Raw genomic sequence first — 18,959 nt, forward strand, 5'->3', positions numbered from 1 at the left:
AACACCAATAGCATCAGGATGGAGGGAGAGAACACCAATAGCATCAGGATGGAGGGAGAAAGCACCAATAGCATCGTGTGGGAGGGAGAGAACACCAACAGCATCACGTGGGAGGGAAAAAGCAGCAATAGCATCATGTGGGAGGGAGAGAACACCAATAGCATCATGTGGGAGGGAGAGAACACCAATAGCATCAGGATGGAGGGAGAGAACACCAATAGCATCAGGATGGAGGGAGAGAACACCAATAGCATCAGGATGGAGGGAGAGAACACCAATAGCATCAGGATGGAGGGAGAGAACACCAATAGCATCAGGATGGACGGAGAGAACACCAATAGCATCATGTGGGAGGGAGAGAACACCAATAGCATCAGGATGGAGGGAGAGAGCACCAATAGCATCATGATGGAGGGAGAGAACACCAATAGCATCATGATGGAGGGAGAGAACACCAATAGCATCATGATGGAGGGAGAGAACACCAATAGCATCAGGATGGAGGGAGAGAACACCAATAGCATCATGTGGGAGGGAGAGAACACCAATAGCATCAGGATGGAGGGAGAGAACACCAATAGCATCATGTGGGAGGGGGAGAACACCAATAGCATCATGTGGGAGGGAGAGAACACCAATAGCATCAGGATGGAGGGAGAGAGCACCAATAGAATAATGTGGGAGGGAGAGAACACCAATAGCATCAGGATGGAGGGAGAGAACACCAATAGCATCATGTGGGAGGGAGAGAGCACCAATAGCACCAGGATGGAGGGAGAGAGCACCAATAGCATCAGGATGGAGGGAGAGAACACCAATAGAATAATGTGGGAGGGAGAGAACACCAATAGCATCAGGATGGAGGGAGAGAACACCAATAGCATCATGTGGGAGGGAGAGAGCACCAATAGCATCAGGATGGAGGGAGAGAGCACCAATAGCATCAGGATGGAGGGAGAGAACACCAATAGCATCAGGATGGAGGGAGAGAACACCAATAGCATCAGGATGGGAGGAGAGAACACCAATAGCATCAGGATGGAGGGAGAGAACACCAATAGCATCATGTGGGAGGGAGAGAACACCAATAGCATCATGTGGGAGGGAGAGAACACCAATAACATCATGTGGGAGGGAGAGAACACCAATAGCATCAGGATGGAGGGAGAGAACACCAATAGCATCAGGATGGAGGGAGAGAACACCAATAGCATCAGGATGGAGGGAGAAAGCACCAATAGCATCGTGTGGGAGGGAGAGAACACCAACAGCATCATGGGAGGGAAAAAGCAGCAATAGCATCATGTGGGAGGGAGAGAACACCAATAGCATCATGATGGAGGGAGAGAACACCAATAGCATCAGGATGGAGGAGAGAACACCAATAGCATCAGGATGGAGGGAGAGAACACCAATAGCATCAGGATGGAGGGAGAGAACACCAATAGCATCAGGATGGAGGGAGAGAACACCAATAGCATCAGGATGGAGGAGAGAACACCAATAGCATCATGTGGGAGGGAGAGAACACCAATAGCATCAGGATGGAGGGAGAAGCACCAATAGCATCATGATGGAGGGAGAGAACACCAATAGCATCATGATGGAGGGAGAGAACACCAATAGCATCATGATGGAGGGAGAGAACACCAATAGCATCAGGATGGAGGGAGAGAACACCAATAGCATCATGTGGGAGGGAGAGAACACCAATAGCATCAGGATGGAGGGAGAGAACACCAATAGCATCATGTGGGAGGGGGAGAACACCAATAGCATCATGTGGGAGGGAGAGAACACCAATAGCATCAGGATGGAGGAGAGAGCACCAATAGAATAATGTGGGAGGGAGAGAACACCAATAGCATCAGGATGGAGGGAGAGAACACCAATAGCATCATGTGGGAGGGAGAGAGCACCAATAGCACCAGGATGGAGGGAGAGAGCACCAATAGCATCAGGATGGAGGGAGAGAACACCAATAGAATAATGTGGGAGGGAGAGAACACCAATAGCATCAGGATGGAGGGAGAGAACACCAATAGCATCATGTGGGAGGGAGAGAGCACCAATAGCATCAGGATGGAGGGAGAGAGCACCAATAGCATCAGGATGGAGGGAGAGAACACCAATAGCATCAGGATGTAGGGAGAGAACACCAATAGCATCAGGATGGAGGGAGAGAACACCAATAGCATCAGGATGGAGGGAGAGAACACCAATAGCATCATGTGGGAGGGAGAGAACACCAATAGCATCATGTGGGAGGGAGAGAACACCAATAGCATCAGGATGGAGGGAGAGAACACCAATAGCATCATGTGGGAGGGAGAGAACACCAATAGCATCATGTGGGAGGGAGAGAACACCAATAGCATCAGGATGGAGGGAGAGAACACCAATAGCATCAGGATGGAGGGAGAGAACACCAATAGCATCAGGATGGAGGGAGAGAACACCAATAGCATCAGGATGGAGGGAGAGAACACCAATAGCATCATGTGGGAGGGAGAGAACACCAATAGCATCAGGATGGAGGGAGAGAGCACCAATAGCATCATGATGGAGGGAGAGAACACCAATAGCATCATGATGGAGGGAGAGAACACCAATAGCATCATGTGGGAGGGAGAGAACACCAATAGCATCATGTGGGAGGGAGAGAACACCAATAGCATCAGGATGGAGGGAGAGAACACCAATAGCATCATGTGGGAGGGAGAGAACACCAATAGCATCATGTGGGAGGGAGAGAACACCAATAGCATCAGGATGGAGGGAGAGAACACCAATAGCATCAGGATGGAGGGAGAGAACACCAATAGCATCAGGATGGAGGGAGAGAACACCAATAGCATCATGTGTGATGGAGAGAACACCAATAGCATCATGTGGGAGGGAGAGAGCACCAATAGCACCAGGATGGAGGGAGAGAACACCAATAGAATAATGTGGGAGGGAGAGAACACCAATAGCATCAGGATGGAGGGAGAGAACACCAATAGCATCATGTGGGAGGGAGAGAGCACCAATAGCATCAGGATGGAGGGAGAGAGCACCAATAGCATCAGGATGGAGGAGAGAACACCAATAGCATCAGGATGTAGGGAGAGAACACCAATAGCATCAGGATGGAGGGAGAGAACACCAATAGCATCAGGATGGAGGGAGAGAACACCAATAGCATCATGTGGGAGGGAGAGAACACCAATAGCATCATGTGGGAGGGAGAGAACACCAATAGCATCAGGATGGAGGGAGAGAACACCAATAGCATCATGTGGGAGGGAGAGAACACCAATAGCATCATGTGGGAGGGAGAGAACACCAATAGCATCAGGATGGAGGGAGAGAACACCAATAGCATCAGGATGGAGGGAGAGAACACCAATAGCATCAGGATGGAGGGAGAGAACACCAATAGCATCAGGATGGAGGGAGAGAACACCAATAGCATCATGTGGGAGGGAGAGAACACCAATAGCATCAGGATGGAGGGAGAGAGCACCAATAGCATCATGATGGAGGGAGAGAACACCAATAGCATCATGATGGAGGGAGAGAACACCAATAGCATCATGTGGGAGGGAGAGAACACCAATAGCATCATGTGGGAGGGAGAGAACACCAATAGCATCAGGATGGAGGGAGAGAACACCAATAGCATCATGTGGGAGGGAGAGAACACCAATAGCATCATGTGGGAGGGAGAGAACACCAATAGCATCAGGATGGAGGGAGAGAACACCAATAGCATCAGGATGGAGGGAGAGAACACCAATAGCATCAGGATGGAGGGAGAGAACACCAATAGCATCATGTGTGATGGAGAGAACACCAATAGCATCATGTGGGAGGGAGAGAACACCAATAGCATCAGGATGGAGGGAGAGAACACCAATAGCATCATGTGCGAGGGAGAGAACACCAATAGCATCATGTGGGAGGGAGAGAACACCAATAGCATCATGATGGAGGGAGAGAACACCAATAGCATCATTATGGAGGGAGAGAACACCAATAGCATCATGTGGGAGGGAGAGAACACCAATAGCATCATGATGGAGGGAGGAAGCACCAATAGCATCATGTGGGAGGGAGAGAACACCAATAGCATCAGGATGGAGGGAGAGAACACCAATAGCATCAGGATGGAGGGAGAGAACACCAATAGCATCAGGATGGAGGGAGAGAACACCAATAGCATCAGGATGGAGGGAGAGAACACCAATAGCATCAGGATGGAGGGAGAGAACACCAATAGCATCATGTGGGAGGGAGAGAACACCAATAGCATCAGGATGGAGGGAGAGAGCACCAATAGCATCATGATGGAGGAGAGAACACCAATAGCATCATGATGGAGGGAGAGAACACCAATAGCATCATGATGGAGGAGAGAACACCAATAGCATCAGGATGGAGGAGAGAACACCAATAGCATCATGTGGGAGGGAGAGAACACCAATAGCATCAGGATGGAGGGAGAGAACACCAATAGCATCATGTGGGAGGGAGAGAACACCAATAGCATCATGTGGGAGGGAGAGAACACCAATAGCATCAGGATGGAGGGAGAGAGCACCAATAGAATAATGTGGGAGGGAGAGAACACCAATATCATCAGGATGGAGGGAGAGAACACCAATAGCATCATGTGGGAGGGAGAGAGCACCAATAGCATCAGGATGGAGGGAGAGAGCACCAATAGCATCAGGATGGAGGGAGAGAACACCAATAGCAACATGTGGGAGGGAGAGAGCACCAATAGCATCAGGATGGAGGGAGATAGCACCAATAGCATCAGGATGGAGGGAGAGAACACCAATAGCATCATGTGGGAGGGAGAGAACACCAATAGCATCAGGATGGAGGGAGAGAACACCAATAGCATCAGGATGGAGGGAGAGAGCAGCAATAGCATCATGTGGGAGGGAGAGAACACCAATAGCATCATGTGGGAGGGAGAGAACACCAATAGCATCAGGATGGAGGGAGAGAACACCAATAGCATCAGGATGGAGGGAGAGAACACCAATAGCATCAGGATGGAGGGAGAGAACACCAATAGCATCAGGATGGAGGGAGAGAACACCAATAGCATCAGGATGGAGGGAGAGAACACCAATAGCATCAGGATGGAGGGAGAGAACACCAATAGCATCAGGATGGAGGGAGAGAACACCAATAGCATCAGGATGGAGGGAGAGAACACCAATAGCATCAGGATGGAGGGAGAGAACACCAATAGCATCAGGATGGAGGGAGAGAACACCAATAGCATCAGGATGGAGGGAGAGAACACCAATAGCATCATGTGGGAGGGAGAGAGCACCAATAGCATCAGGATGGAGGGAGAGAGCACCAATAGCATCAGGATGGAGGGAGAGAACACCAATAGAATAATGTGGGAGGGAGAGAACACCAATAGCATCAGGATGGAGGGAGAGAACACCAATAGCAACATGTGGGAGGGAGAGAGCACCAATAGCATCAGGATGGAGGGAGATAGCACCAATAGCATCAGGATGGAGGGAGAGAACACCAATAGCATCATGTGGGAGGGAGAGAACACCAATAGCATCAGGATGGAGGGAGAGAACACCAATAGCATCAGGATTGAGGGAGAGAGCAGCAATAGCATCAGGATGGAGGGAGAGAACACCAATAGCATCATGTGGGAGGGAGAGAACACCAATAGCATCAGGATGGAGGGAGAGAACACCAATAGCATCAGGATGGAGGGAGAGAACACCAATAGCATCAGGATGGAGGGAGAGAACACCAATAGCATCAGGATGGAGGGAGAGAACACCAATAGCATCATGTGGGAGGGAGAGAACACCAATAGCATCATGTGGGAGGGAGAGAACACCAATAGCATCAGGATGGAGGGAGAGAACACCAATAGCATCAGGATGGAGGGAGAGAACACCAATAGCATCAGGATGGAGGGAGAGAACACCAATAGCATCAGGATGGAGGGAGGGAGAGAACACCAATAGCATCATGTGGGAGGGAGAGAACACCAATAGCATCAGGATGGAGGGAGAGAACACCAATAGCATCAGGATGGAGGGAGAGAACACCAATAGCATCAGGATGGAGGGAGAGAACATCAATAGCATCATGTGGGAGGGAGAGAACACCAATAGCATCATGTGGGAGGGAGAGAACACCAATAGCATCAGGATGGAGGGAGAGAACACCAATAGCATCATGTGGGAGGGAGAGAACACCAATAGCATCATGTGGGAGGGAGAGAACACCAATAGCATCATGATGGAGGGAGAGAACACCAATAGCATCATGATGGAGGGAGAGAACACCAATAGCATCATGTGGGAGGGAGAGAACACCAATAGCATCATGTGGGAGGGAGAGAACACCAATAGCATCATGATGGAGGGAGAGAACACCAATAGCATCATGATGGAGGGAGAGAACACCAATAGCATCATGTGGGAGGGAGAGAACACCAATAGCATCATGTGGGAGGGAGAAAGTCTGCCACAGTCTTTGTCACAGTCTTTGTCACAGTCTTTGTCACAGTCTTTGTCAGTCTTTGCCCTTTATGCAATGGTTTCCTTAGGAACACTCTCGTTAAATGGAGTTTGTAAAAATGACTTCTCATTTTACCGTCTACAGTAGACCCAATGTACTTTTTTATATAGCCAGATGTCTGGCACAACTGTCAGAGCATGTTAAGGCAGACCAGACAGAACAAACAGCACACCTCAAATCATCTTTTCTCTCAGAATACACAGCGATAAGGGCAGGACATAATGTAGACTGGTAATGTAGAACCAGAGATAGATACAGATACATACTGTCTACATTCTCCTCTTAGTTCGCGTGTCAAACTCGAGCCTATTTGTACCGGCCCGAGGGTGGTGTTGGGGGGAAAACAACGTCAGTCCACATTTAAGTGAGAAAACAAAAACATCAAAACTGTGTAGAAATGATCATGGACCTACATTTATATAGTTGAAAGCATTGATTGTAAGACCCTAAATTAGAGTGTTACTAAAATGTTCACAAAAAAAATGTTAAAATGTGTGGAAATCAGACTCTACCATCCGACTCTGGGAGAAATCACTCTCTCATCTTTCAGTCGTGTAGGATCAGTGTGAAATCAGACCCTCCCCATATCCAGTGTAGTGTGCTCTAGGCCCAGGGCCAGGACACAGGCTATAGAAAGGATATTTCAGCCTCTCCAGAGCACAAGAGCATCTGGCAAATCAATAATTGAATTAGCCAGCATTCCTCTCTTAGGAGGGAGGGAGGGAGGGAGGGAGGGAGGGAGGGAGGGAGGGAGGGAGGGAGGGAGGGAGGGAGAAGGAAACAGAAATAAATAAACAGAAAGGCAGGGTCGGCTCAAGGCACTCTGGATAAGAGCGGTCGCTAAAATTATAAATATTATACTTAAATGATTTGTAAAGATTTTATTTGATTTAACCTTTATTTTAACAGGTCTCTTTTTCAGATGGGTTGATATCAAACTAAATAATGCTATAAAGCACGAAGGAAAATGTAAGAAGGTGTTTTATCTTACCAGATGTCGACCTTCTCTGATACAGGTTCGTTCCTGATCACCTCTGGGGCCATCCAGGCCACCGTACCGGCGAACGACATCTTGGTGCTCTTATCACTCATCTCCTTAGACGTCCCGAAGTCAGAGATTTTCACTGCATCATCATAGGTGATCAACATACTAGAATAGAGTAAACAGGCACAGTCAGGGGAAGGTACGGTAGCCACAGAGAGACAGTCAGGGGAAGGTATGGTAGCCACAGAGAGACAGTTAGGGGAAGGTATGGTAGTCACAGAGAGACAGTCAGGGGAAGTTACTGTAGATACAGAGAGACAGTCAGGGGAAGGTACGGTAGCCACAGAGAGACAGTCAGGGGAAGGTATGGTAGCCACAGAGAGACAGTTAGGGGAAGGTATGGTAGTCACAGAGAGACAGTCAGGGGAAGGTACGGTAGATACAGAGAGACAGTCAGGGGAAGGTACGGTAGATACAGAGAGACAGTCAGGGGACGGTACGGTAGCCACAGAGAGACAGTCAGGGGAAGGTACGAATAGACACAGAGAGACAGTCAGGGGAAGTTACTGTAGCCACAGAGAGACAGTCAGGGGAAGGTACGGTAGATACAGAGAGACAGTCAGGGGAAGGTACGGTAGCCACAGAGAGACAGTCAGGGGAAGGTATGGTAGCCACAGAGAGACAGTTAGGGGAAGGTATGGTAGTCACAGAGAGACAGTCAGGGGAAGTTACTGTAGATACAGAGAGACAGTCAGGGGAAGGTACGGTAGCCACAGAGAGACAGTCAGGGGAAGGTATGGTAGCCACAGAGAGACAGTTAGGGGAAGGTATGGTAGTCACAGAGAGACAGTCAGGGGAAGTTACTGTAGATACAGAGAGACAGTCAGGGGAAGGTATGGTAGATACAGAGAGACAGTCAGGGGAAGGTACGCTAGCCACAGAGAGACAGTCAGGGGACGGTACGGTAGCCACAGAGAGACAGTCAGGGGAAGGTACGCTAGCCACAGAGAGACAGTCAGGGGACGGTACGGTAGCCACAGAGAGACAGTCAGGGGAAGGTATGGTAGATACAGAGAGACAGTCAGGGGAAGTTACTGTAGCCACAGAGAGACAGTCAGGGGAAGGTACGGTAGATACAGAGAGACAGTCAGGGGAAGGTACGGTAGATACAGAGAGACAGTCAGGGGACGGTACGGTAGCCACAGAGAGACAGTCAGGGGAAGGTACGAATAGACACAGAGAGACAGTCAGGGGAAGTTACTGTAGCCACAGAGAGACAGTCAGGGGAAGGTACGGTAGATACAGAGAGACAGTCAGGGGAAGGTACGAATAGACAAAGAGACAGTCAGGGGAAGTTACTGTAGCCACAGAGAGACAGTCAGGGGAAGGTACGGTAGATACAGAGAGACAGTCAGGGGAAGGTACTGTAGATACAGAGAGACAGTCAGGGGAAGGTACGAATAGCCACAGAGAGACAGTCAGGGGAAGGTACTGTAGATACAGAGAGACAGTCAGGGGAAGGTATGGTAGATACAGAGAGACAGTCAGGGGAAGGTACGCTAGCCACAGAGAGACAGTCAGGGGATGGTACGGTAGCCACAGAGAGACAGTCAGGGGAAGGTACGCTAGCCACAGAGAGACAGTCAGGGGATGGTACGGTAGCCACAGAGAGACAGTCAGGGGAAGGTATGGTAGATACAGAGAGACAGTCAGGGGAAGTTACTGTAGATACAGAGAGACAGTCAGGGGAAGGTATGGTAGATACAGAGAGACAGTCAGGGGAAGGTACGCTAGCCACAGAGAGACAGTCAGGGGACGGTACGGTAGCCACAGAGAGACAGTCAGGGGAAGGTACGCTAGCCACAGAGAGACAGTCAGGGGACAGTACGGTAGCCACAGAGAGACAGTCAGGGGAAGGTATGGTAGATACAGAGAGACAGTCAGGGGACGGTACGGTAGCCACAGAGAGACAGTCAGGGGAAGTTACTGTAGCCACAGAGAGACAGTCAGGGGAAGGTACGGTAGATACAGAGAGACAGTCAGGGGAAGGTACGGTAGATACAGAGAGACAGTCAGGGGAAGTTACTGTAGCCACAGAGAGACAGTCAGGGGAAGGTACGGTAGCCACAGAGAGACAGTCAGGGGAAGGTACGAATAGACACAGAGAGACAGTCAGGGGAAGTTACTGTAGCCACAGAGAGACAGTCAGGGGAAGGTACGCTAGCCACAGAGAGACAGTCAGGGGACGGTACGGTAGCCACAGAGAGACAGTCAGGGGAAGGTACGCTAGCCGCAGAGAGACAGTCAGGGGACGGTACGGTAGCCACAGAGAGACAGTCAGGGGAAGGTATGGTAGATACAGAGAGACAGTCAGGGGAAGGTACGGTAGATACAGAGAGACAGTCAGGGGAAGGTACGGTAGATACAGAGAGACAGTCAGGGGACGGTACGGTAGCCACAGAGAGACAGTCAGGGGAAGGTACGAATAGACACAGAGAGACAGTCAGGGGAAGTTACTGTAGCCACAGAGAGACAGTCAGGGGAAGGTACGGTAGATACAGAGAGACAGTCAGGGGAAGGTACTGTAGCCACAGAGAGACAGTCAGCGGAAGGTACGGTAGATACAGAGAGACAGTCAGGGGAAGTTACTGTAGCCACAGAGAGACAGTCAGGGGAAGGTACGAATAGCCTCAGAGAGACAGTCAGGGGAAGGTACTGTAGATACAGAGAGACAGTCAGGGGAAGGTACGAATAGACACAGAGAGACAGTCAGGGGAAGTTACTGTAGCCACAGAGAGACAGTCAGGGGAAGGTACGCTAGCCACAGAGAGACAGTCAGGGGACGGTACGGTAGCCACAGAGAGACAGTCAGGGGAAGGTACGCTAGCCGCAGAGAGACAGTCAGGGGACGGTACGGTAGCCACAGAGAGACAGTCAGGGGAAGGTATGGTAGATACAGAGAGACAGTCAGGGGAAGTTACTGTAGCCACAGAGAGACAGTCAGGGGAAGGTACGCTAGATACAGAGAGACAGTCAGGGGAAGGTACGGTAGATACAGAGAGACAGTCAGGGGACGGTACGGTAGCCACAGAGAGACAGTCAGGGGAAGGTACGAATAGACACAGAGAGACAGTCAGGGGAAGTTACTGTAGCCACAGAGAGACAGTCAGGGGAAGGTACGGTAGATACAGAGAGACAGTCAGGGGAAGGTACGAATAGACACAGAGAGACAGTCAGGGGAAGTTACTGTAGCCACAGAGAGACAGTCAGGGGAAGGTACGGTAGATACAGAGAGACAGTCAGGGGAAGGTACTGTAGCCACAGAGAGACAGTCAGGGGAAGGTACGGTAGATACAGAGAGACAGTCAGGGGAAGTTACTGTAGCCACAGAGAGACAGTCAGGGGAAGGTACGAATAGCCTCAGAGAGACAGTCAGGGGAAGGTACTGTAGATACAGAGAGACAGTCAGGGGAAGGTACGAATAGACACAGAGAGACAGTCAGGGGAAGTTACTGTAGCCACAGAGAGACAGTCAGGGGAAGGTACTGTAGATACAGAGAGACAGTCAGGGGAATGTACGAATAGACACAGAGAGACAGTCAGGGGAAGTTACTGTAGCCACAGAGAGACAGTCACGGGAAGGTACGGTAGATACAGAGAGACGGTCAGGGGAAGGTACGGTAGCCACAGAGAGACAGTCAGGGGAAGGTACGCTAGCCACAGAGAGACAGTCAGGGGAAGGTACGGTAGATACAGAGAGACAGTCAGGGGAAGGTACTGTAGCCACAGAGAGACAGTCAGGGGAAGGTACGGTAGATACAGAGAGACAGTCAGGGGAAGTTACTGTAGCCACAGAGAGACAGTCAGGGGAAGGTACGAATAGCCTCAGAGAGACAGTCAGGGGAAGGTACTGTAGATACAGAGAGACAGTCAGGGGAAGGTACGAATAGACACAGAGAGACAGTCAGGGGAAGTTACTGTAGCCACAGAGAGACAGTCAGGGGAAGGTACTGTAGATACAGAGAGACAGTCAGGGGAAGGTACGAATAGACACAGAGAGACAGTCAGGGGAAGTTACTGTAGCCACAGAGAGACAGTCAGGGGAAGGTACGGTAGATACAGAGAGACAGTCAGGGGAAGGTACGGTAGCCACAGAGAGACAGTCAGGGGAAGGTACGCTAGCCACAGAGAGACAGTCAGGGGAAGTTACTGTAGCCACAGAGAGACAGTCAGGGGAAAGTACGGTAGATACAGAGAGACAGTCAGGGGAAGGTACGAATAGACACAGAGAGACAGTCAGGGGAAGTTACTGTAGCCACAGAGAGACAGTCAGGGGAAGGTACTGTAGATACAGAGAGACAGTCAGGGGAAGGTATGGTAGATACAGAGAGACAGTCAGGGGAAGGTACGCTAGCCACAGAGAGACAGTCAGGGGAAGGTACGCTAGCCACAGAGAGACAGTCAGGGGAAGTTACTGTAGCCACAGAGAGACAGTCAGGGGAAGGTACGCTAGATACAGAGAGACAGTCAGGGGAAGGTACGGTAGATACAGAGAGACAGTCAGGGGAAGGTACGGTAGATACAGAGAGACAGTCAGGGGAAGGTACGAATAGCCACAGAGAGACAGTCAGGGGAAGGTACGGTAGCCACAGAGAGACAGTCAGGGGAAAGTATGGTAGATACAGAGAGACAGTCAGGGGAAGGTACGCTAGATACAGAGAGACAGTCAGGGGAAGGTACGGTAGATACAGAGAGACAGTCAGGGGAAGGTACGCTAGATACAGAGAGGCAGTCAGGGGAAGGTACGCTAGATACAGAGAGACAGTCAGGGGAAGGTACAAATAGCCACAGAGAGACAGTCAGGGGAAAGTATGGTAGATACAGAGAGACAGTCAGGGGAAGGTATGGTAGCCACAGAGAGACAGTCAGGGGAAGGTATGGTAGCCACAGAGAGACAGTCAGGGGAAGGTACGCTAGATACAGAGAGACAGTCAGGGGAAGGTACGGTAGATACAGAGAGACAGTCAGGGGAAGTTACGGTAGCCACAGAGAGACAGTCAGGGGAAGGTACAAATAGCCACAGAGAGACAGTCAGGGGAAGGTACGCTAGCCACAGAGAGACAGTCAGGGGAAAGTATGGTAGATACAGAGAGACAGTCAGGGGAAGGTACTGTAGATACAGAGAGACAGTCAGGGGAAGGTACGGTAGCCACAGAGAGACAGTCAGGGGAAAGTATGGTAGATACAGAGAGACAGTCAGGGGAAGGTACTGTAGATACAGAGAGACAGTCAGGGGAAGTTACGGTAGCCACAGAGAGACAGTCAGGGGAAGGTACAAATAGCCACAGAGAGACAGTCAGGGGAAGGTACGCTAGCCACAGAGAGACAGTCAGGGGAAGGTACGCTAGCCACAGAGAGACAGTCAGGGGAAGGTACGCTAGCCACAGAGAGACCCAACACAGTCCCTAGAACTATTCAAATGACTCAAACAAGAATATGATATTGAGGTCTGGTAACACCCCTAAAACATATGATATTCAATGTTATCTACTTTCTGTACCACCATATGTTTGGCATGACAAGGAACACAACAGAGGTAATTGGCTCAATCACATATAGATCTGCTACCAAGCTAAAGCATAGTTATCATGACTACTTACTTGGGCGACTTGAGGTCTCTGTGGATGATCTTGTGGAGGTGGAGGTAGTTCATGCCTCCTGCCATGCCCATGGCCCAGTCGATGAGCAGGGAGGGGGTAATGTTCCTACCCGCCCTCAGCACCTCGTACAGCTGGCCCTGGGCACAGTACTCCATTAGGATACAGTAACACGGGGCCTGGGTGCAGATACCCCTGAATGGAGGAGAGCAGAGAGGGAGGAGAGGGAAGAGCGAGGAGAGAAGCAAGGGAGGATTAGTAACACAGTTCTCCATCAGAATACAGTAACACGGGGCATGGGTATATTCTATTGTATTCTACTGTACTGTCTTCTACTATATTATACCTTACTGTACAGTATTCTACTGTACAGTATTCTACTGTACTGAATTCTACTGTACTGTATTCTACTGTACTGTATTCTTCTGTATTCTTATGTGATGTATTCTAATGTATTGTACTTTATTATACTCTACTGTACTATATTCAACTGTATTCTACTGTACTGTAATCTACTGTATTATACTCTACTGTACTGTATTCTACTGTATTCTACTTTACTGTACTGTATTCTACTGTACTGTATTCTTCTGTATTATACTCTACATTACTGTATTCTAATGTGATGTATTCTAATGTATTGTACTTTATTATACTCTACTGTACTATATTCAACTGTATTCTACTGTACTGTAATCTACTGTATTATACTCTACTGTACTGTATTCTACTGTATTATACTTTACTGTACTGTAATCTACTGTATTATACTCTACTGTACTGTATTCTACTGTATTATACTTTACTGTACAGTATTCTACTGTATTATACTTTACTGTACAGTATTCTACTGTATTATACTTTACTGTACAGTATTCTACTGTACTGTCTTCTTCTATATTATACTTTACTGTACTGTATTCTACTGTACTGTATTCTTCTGTATTATACTCTACATTACTGTATTCTAATGTGATGTATTCTAATGTATTGTACTTTATTATACTCTACTGTACTATATTCAACTGTATTCTACTGACCTGTAATCTACTGTATTATACTCTACTGTACTGTATTCTACTGTATTATACTCTACTGTACTGTATTCTACTGTATTATACTCTACTGTACTGTATTTTACTGTACTGTATTCTACTGTAATGTATTCTAATCTACTGTATTATACTGTATTATACTCTACTGTACTGTATTCTACTGTACTGTATTCTACTGTATTGTACTGTATTATACTCTACTGTACTGTATTGTACTGTACTGTATTGTACTGTATTATACTCTACTGTACTGTATTGTACTGTACTGTATTGTACTGTATTATACTCTACTGTACTGTATTATAATGTATTATACTATACTGTACTGTATTATACTGTATTATACTCTACTGTACTGTATTCTACTGTACTGTATTCTACTGTATTGTACTGTATTATACTCTACTGTACTGTATTGTACTGTACTGTATTGTACTGTATTATACTCTACTGTACTGTATTGTACTGTACTGTATTGTACTGTATTATACTCTACTGTACTGTATTATAATGTATTATACTATACTGTACTGTATTATACTGTATTATACTCTAATGTACTGTATTCTACTGTATTATACTCCACTGTACTGTATTATACTGTATTATACTCTAATGTAAGGTATTCTACTGTATTATACTCTACTGTACTGTATTTTACTCTACTGTACTGTATTCTACTGTACTGTATTCTACTGTATTGTACTCTACTGTATTCTACTGTACTATACTCTAATGTACTGTATTCTACTGTATTATACTCTACTGTACTGTATTTTCCTCTACTGTACTGTATTCTACTGTACTGTATTCTACTGTATTGTACTCTACTGTATTCTACTGTACTATACTGTGCGGTATTCTACTGTACTGTATTCTACTGTATTATACTCTACTGTACTGTATTCTACTGTACTGTATTCTACTGTATTCTACTATCTGGATAAGAGCGTCTGCTAAATGACTTAAATGTAATGTAATGTAATGTATACTGTACTGTAGTCTACTGTATTCTACTGTACTGTATTGTACAGAATTATACTCTAAAGTACTGTATTCTACTGTACTGTATTCTACTGTATTCTACTCTAATGTACTGTATTCTACTGTATTATACTCTACTGTACTGTATTTTACTCTACTGTACTGTATTCTACTGTACTGTATTCTACTGTATTGTACTCTACTGTATTCTACTGTACTATACTGTGCGGTATTCTACTGTACTGTATTCTACTGTATTATACTCTACTGTACTGTATTCTACTGTACTGTATTCTACTGTATTGTACTATACTGTACTGTAGTCTACTGTATTCTACTGTACTGTATTGTACAGAATTATACTCTAAAGTACTGTATTCTACTGTACTGTATTCTACTGTATTCTACTCTAATGTACTGTATTCTACTGTATTATATTCTACTGTACTGTATTCTACTGTACTGTATTGTACAGAATTATACTCTAATGTACTGTATTCTACTGTACTGTATTCTACATATTGTACTCGACTGTACTTTAGCTACTGTATTCTACTGTACTGTATTTTACAGTATTAGACTGTACTGTATTATACTGTACTGTTTTCTACTGTATTATACAGTATTGTACTCTACTGTACTGTAGTCTACTGTACTGTATTTTACAGTATTAGACTGTACTGTATTATACTGTACTGTTTTCTACTGTATTATACAGTATTGTACTCTACTGTACTGTAGTCTACTGTATTCTACTGTACTGTATTTTACAGTATTAGACTGTACTGTATTCTACTGTACTGTATTTTACAGTATTAGACTGTACTGTATTCTACTGTACTGTATTCTTACTTGAAGGTGATGATGTTGGGGTGTTTGAGTTTTCTCAGATGTCTGATGTCTGTCTCCTTGATGTCTCGAACCTTCTTCACAGCTACTTCCTGTCCGTGGAGTTTACCCAGGAAGACGGCCCCCTGGGCCCCGCTCCCTACCCACTGCAGCTCAGAGATGTCCTCAAACGGCACCTCCCAGAGCTCTGAAGAGGAGGGAGGGAGGGAGGGAGAGAGAGAGAGAGAGGGGGAGAGAGAGAGACAGAGAGAGAGAGAGAGACAGACAGAGACACAGAGAGAGAGAGACAGGAGAGAGAGAGAGAGAGAGAGAGAGAGAGAGAGAGAGAGAGAGAGAGAGAGAGAGAGAGAGAGAGAGAGAGAGAGAGAGAGAGAGAGAGAGAGAGAGAGAGAGAGAGAGAGAGAGAGAGAGAGACAGGGAGAGAGAGAGAGAGAGAGAGAGAGACAGGAGAGAGAGAGAGACAGTGAGAGAGAGAGAGAGAGAGAGAGAGAGAGAGAGAGAGAGAGAGAGAGAGAGAGAGAGAGAGAGAGAGAGAGAGAGAGAGAGAGAGAGGGAGGGAGAGAGAGAGAGAGAGAGAGAGAGAGAGAGAGAGAGAGAGAGAGAGAGAGAGAGAGAGAGAGAGAGAGAGAGAGAGAGAGAGAGAGAGAGAGAGGAGAGAGAGAGAGAGAGGGAGAGAGGGAGAGAGAGAGAGAGAGAGAGAGAGAGAGAGAGAGACAGTGAGAGAGACAGACAGACAGACAGACAGACAGACAGACAGACAGACAGACAGACAGACAGACAGACAGACAGACAGAGAGAGAGAGAGAGAGACAGACAGACAGACAGACAGACAGACAGACAGACAGACAGACAGACAGACAGACAGACAGACAGACAGACAGACAGAGACAGAGAGAGAGAGAGAGAGAGAGAGAGAGAGAGAGAGAGAGAGAGAGAGACAGACAGACAGACAGACAGACAGACAGACAGACAGACAGACAGACAGACAGAGAGAGAGAGAGAGAGAGAGAGAGAGAGAGAGAGAGAGAGAGAGAGAGAGAGAGAGAGAGAGAGAGACAGACAGACAGACAGACAGACAGACAGACAGACAGACAGACAGACAGACAGACAGACAGACAGACAGACAGACAGACAGACAGACAGACAGACAGACAGACAGAGAGAGAGAGAACAAAAAGAGAGAGATCAGTGACATACAGTACTGGTAGACAAAAAGGGTCCAAACATCCAGTTTAAGAGGGGATGAGTGAGTCAATACTTTGAGAATGACAAGTTACAACTCAACCAAAATATAAAATGCAAAACGTTCATCCCGTGTTTCATGAGCTGAAATAAAAGTTCCCAGAAATGTTCCATACACATAAAAAGCTTATTTCTCTCAAAAATGTTATGCACACATTTTTTACATCCTTGCTAGTGAGCATTTCTCCTTTAGCCAAGATAATCCATCCACCTGACAGGTGTGGCATATCAAGAAGCTAATTATAAACAGCATGATTACAGGTGCACCTTGTGCTGGGGACAATAAAAGGCCCTTCTAAAATGTGCCGTTTTGTCACACAACACAATGCCACAGATGTCTCAAGTTTTGAGGGCGCAGTGCACTGGCATGCTGACTGCAGGAATGTCCAGCAGAGCTGTTGCCAGGAAATTGAATGTTCATTTCTCTACCATAAGTCGCCTACAAAGTCGTTTTTTGAGAATTTGGCAGTACATCCAAACGGCAGTACATCCGCAGACCACGTGTAACTACGCCAGCCCAGGACCTCCACATCCGTCTTCTTCACCTGCGGGATCGTCTGAGGAGGGTGAGGGGGTGTGCTGAGGAGAATTTCTGTCTATAATAAAGCTATTTTGTGGGGGGAAAACTCATTCAGATTTTCTGGGCCTGGCTCCCCAGTGGGTGGGCCTATGCCCTCCCAGGCCCACCCATATGCCCTCCCACGCCACCCATGACTACACCCCTGCCCAGTCATGTGAAAGCCATAGATTAGAGCCTAATGAATTTATTTAAATTTACTGATTTCATTCTATGTTACATTTATATTTTTGTTCAGTATAAAAAACAAATATTTCCGATATTGCTAAATCTAGGATAGACACCATTCCTTGACTTACAGTATCCATCTTCCTTTAAATTATCGACATAGTTCCAGTATAAGCCATGTGCACGAAAGAAAGACAATTACAAACAACAGAATATAAAAATTGTAGTTCGTATGAAAACCATTTGGTAATCATTTATAGACTCCTAAAAGACTAATCAATCAACACAGATCATTAATCATTCATGGTCGTCTTGGTTAATTTGACAAATGTATCTGAAAATTCCCCCGGTGCAGGAAGGGACAAAAGCAGTGAATTCTACATCCTGTCTCCCCTCACCAGGCAGACTTCACATACCCGACCCTATCACTCCCCTTCCCCCTTCCCACTCCATATCCCTCCCCCCATCACCCCCTTCACCACCTTCCCACTCCATATCCCTCCCCCATCACCCCCTTCCCACTCCATATCCCTCCCCCATCACCCCCTTCCCACTCCATATCCCTCCCCCATAACCCCCTTCCCACTCCATATCCCTCCCCCATCACCCCCCTTCCCACTCCATATCCCTCCCCCATCACCCCCTTCCCACTCCATATCCCTCCCCCATCACCCCCTTCCCACTCCATATCCCTCCCCCATCACCCCCTTCCCCCTTCCCACTCCATATCCCTCCCCCCATCACCCCCTTCCCACTCCATATCCCTCCCCCCATCCCCCCTTCCCTCTCAACCCTATTCTCCCGTTCCCTCTCTCCTCCTCCTCCTCTCCTCCTCCTCCTCCTCTCCTCCTCCTCTCATCCCTATTCTCCCGTTCCCT

The 18,959-nt window shown here is 47.2% G+C and overlaps 1 protein-coding gene across 1 annotated transcript in view; it reads right to left on the reverse strand.

Annotated features, from left to right (window-relative positions):
* LOC124004207 (mitogen-activated protein kinase kinase kinase 12-like) overlaps positions 1–18,959 on the reverse strand; it is a 65,466-nt gene that overhangs the window by 32,803 nt on the left and 13,704 nt on the right. Inside the window, exons 3-5 of the mRNA XM_046312971.1 lie at positions 16,098–16,281; positions 13,210–13,401; positions 7,556–7,714 (exon numbers count right to left, since the gene is read on the reverse strand). Of these exons, the coding sequence (XP_046168927.1) occupies positions 7,556–7,714; positions 13,210–13,401; positions 16,098–16,281 (535 nt within the window). The remainder of the gene's footprint in view (positions 1–7,555; positions 7,715–13,209; positions 13,402–16,097; positions 16,282–18,959) is intronic.

Source organism: Oncorhynchus gorbuscha, linkage group LG18, assembly GCF_021184085.1.
Source record: "Oncorhynchus gorbuscha isolate QuinsamMale2020 ecotype Even-year linkage group LG18, OgorEven_v1.0, whole genome shotgun sequence".
NCBI lineage: Eukaryota > Metazoa > Chordata > Actinopteri > Salmoniformes > Salmonidae > Oncorhynchus > Oncorhynchus gorbuscha.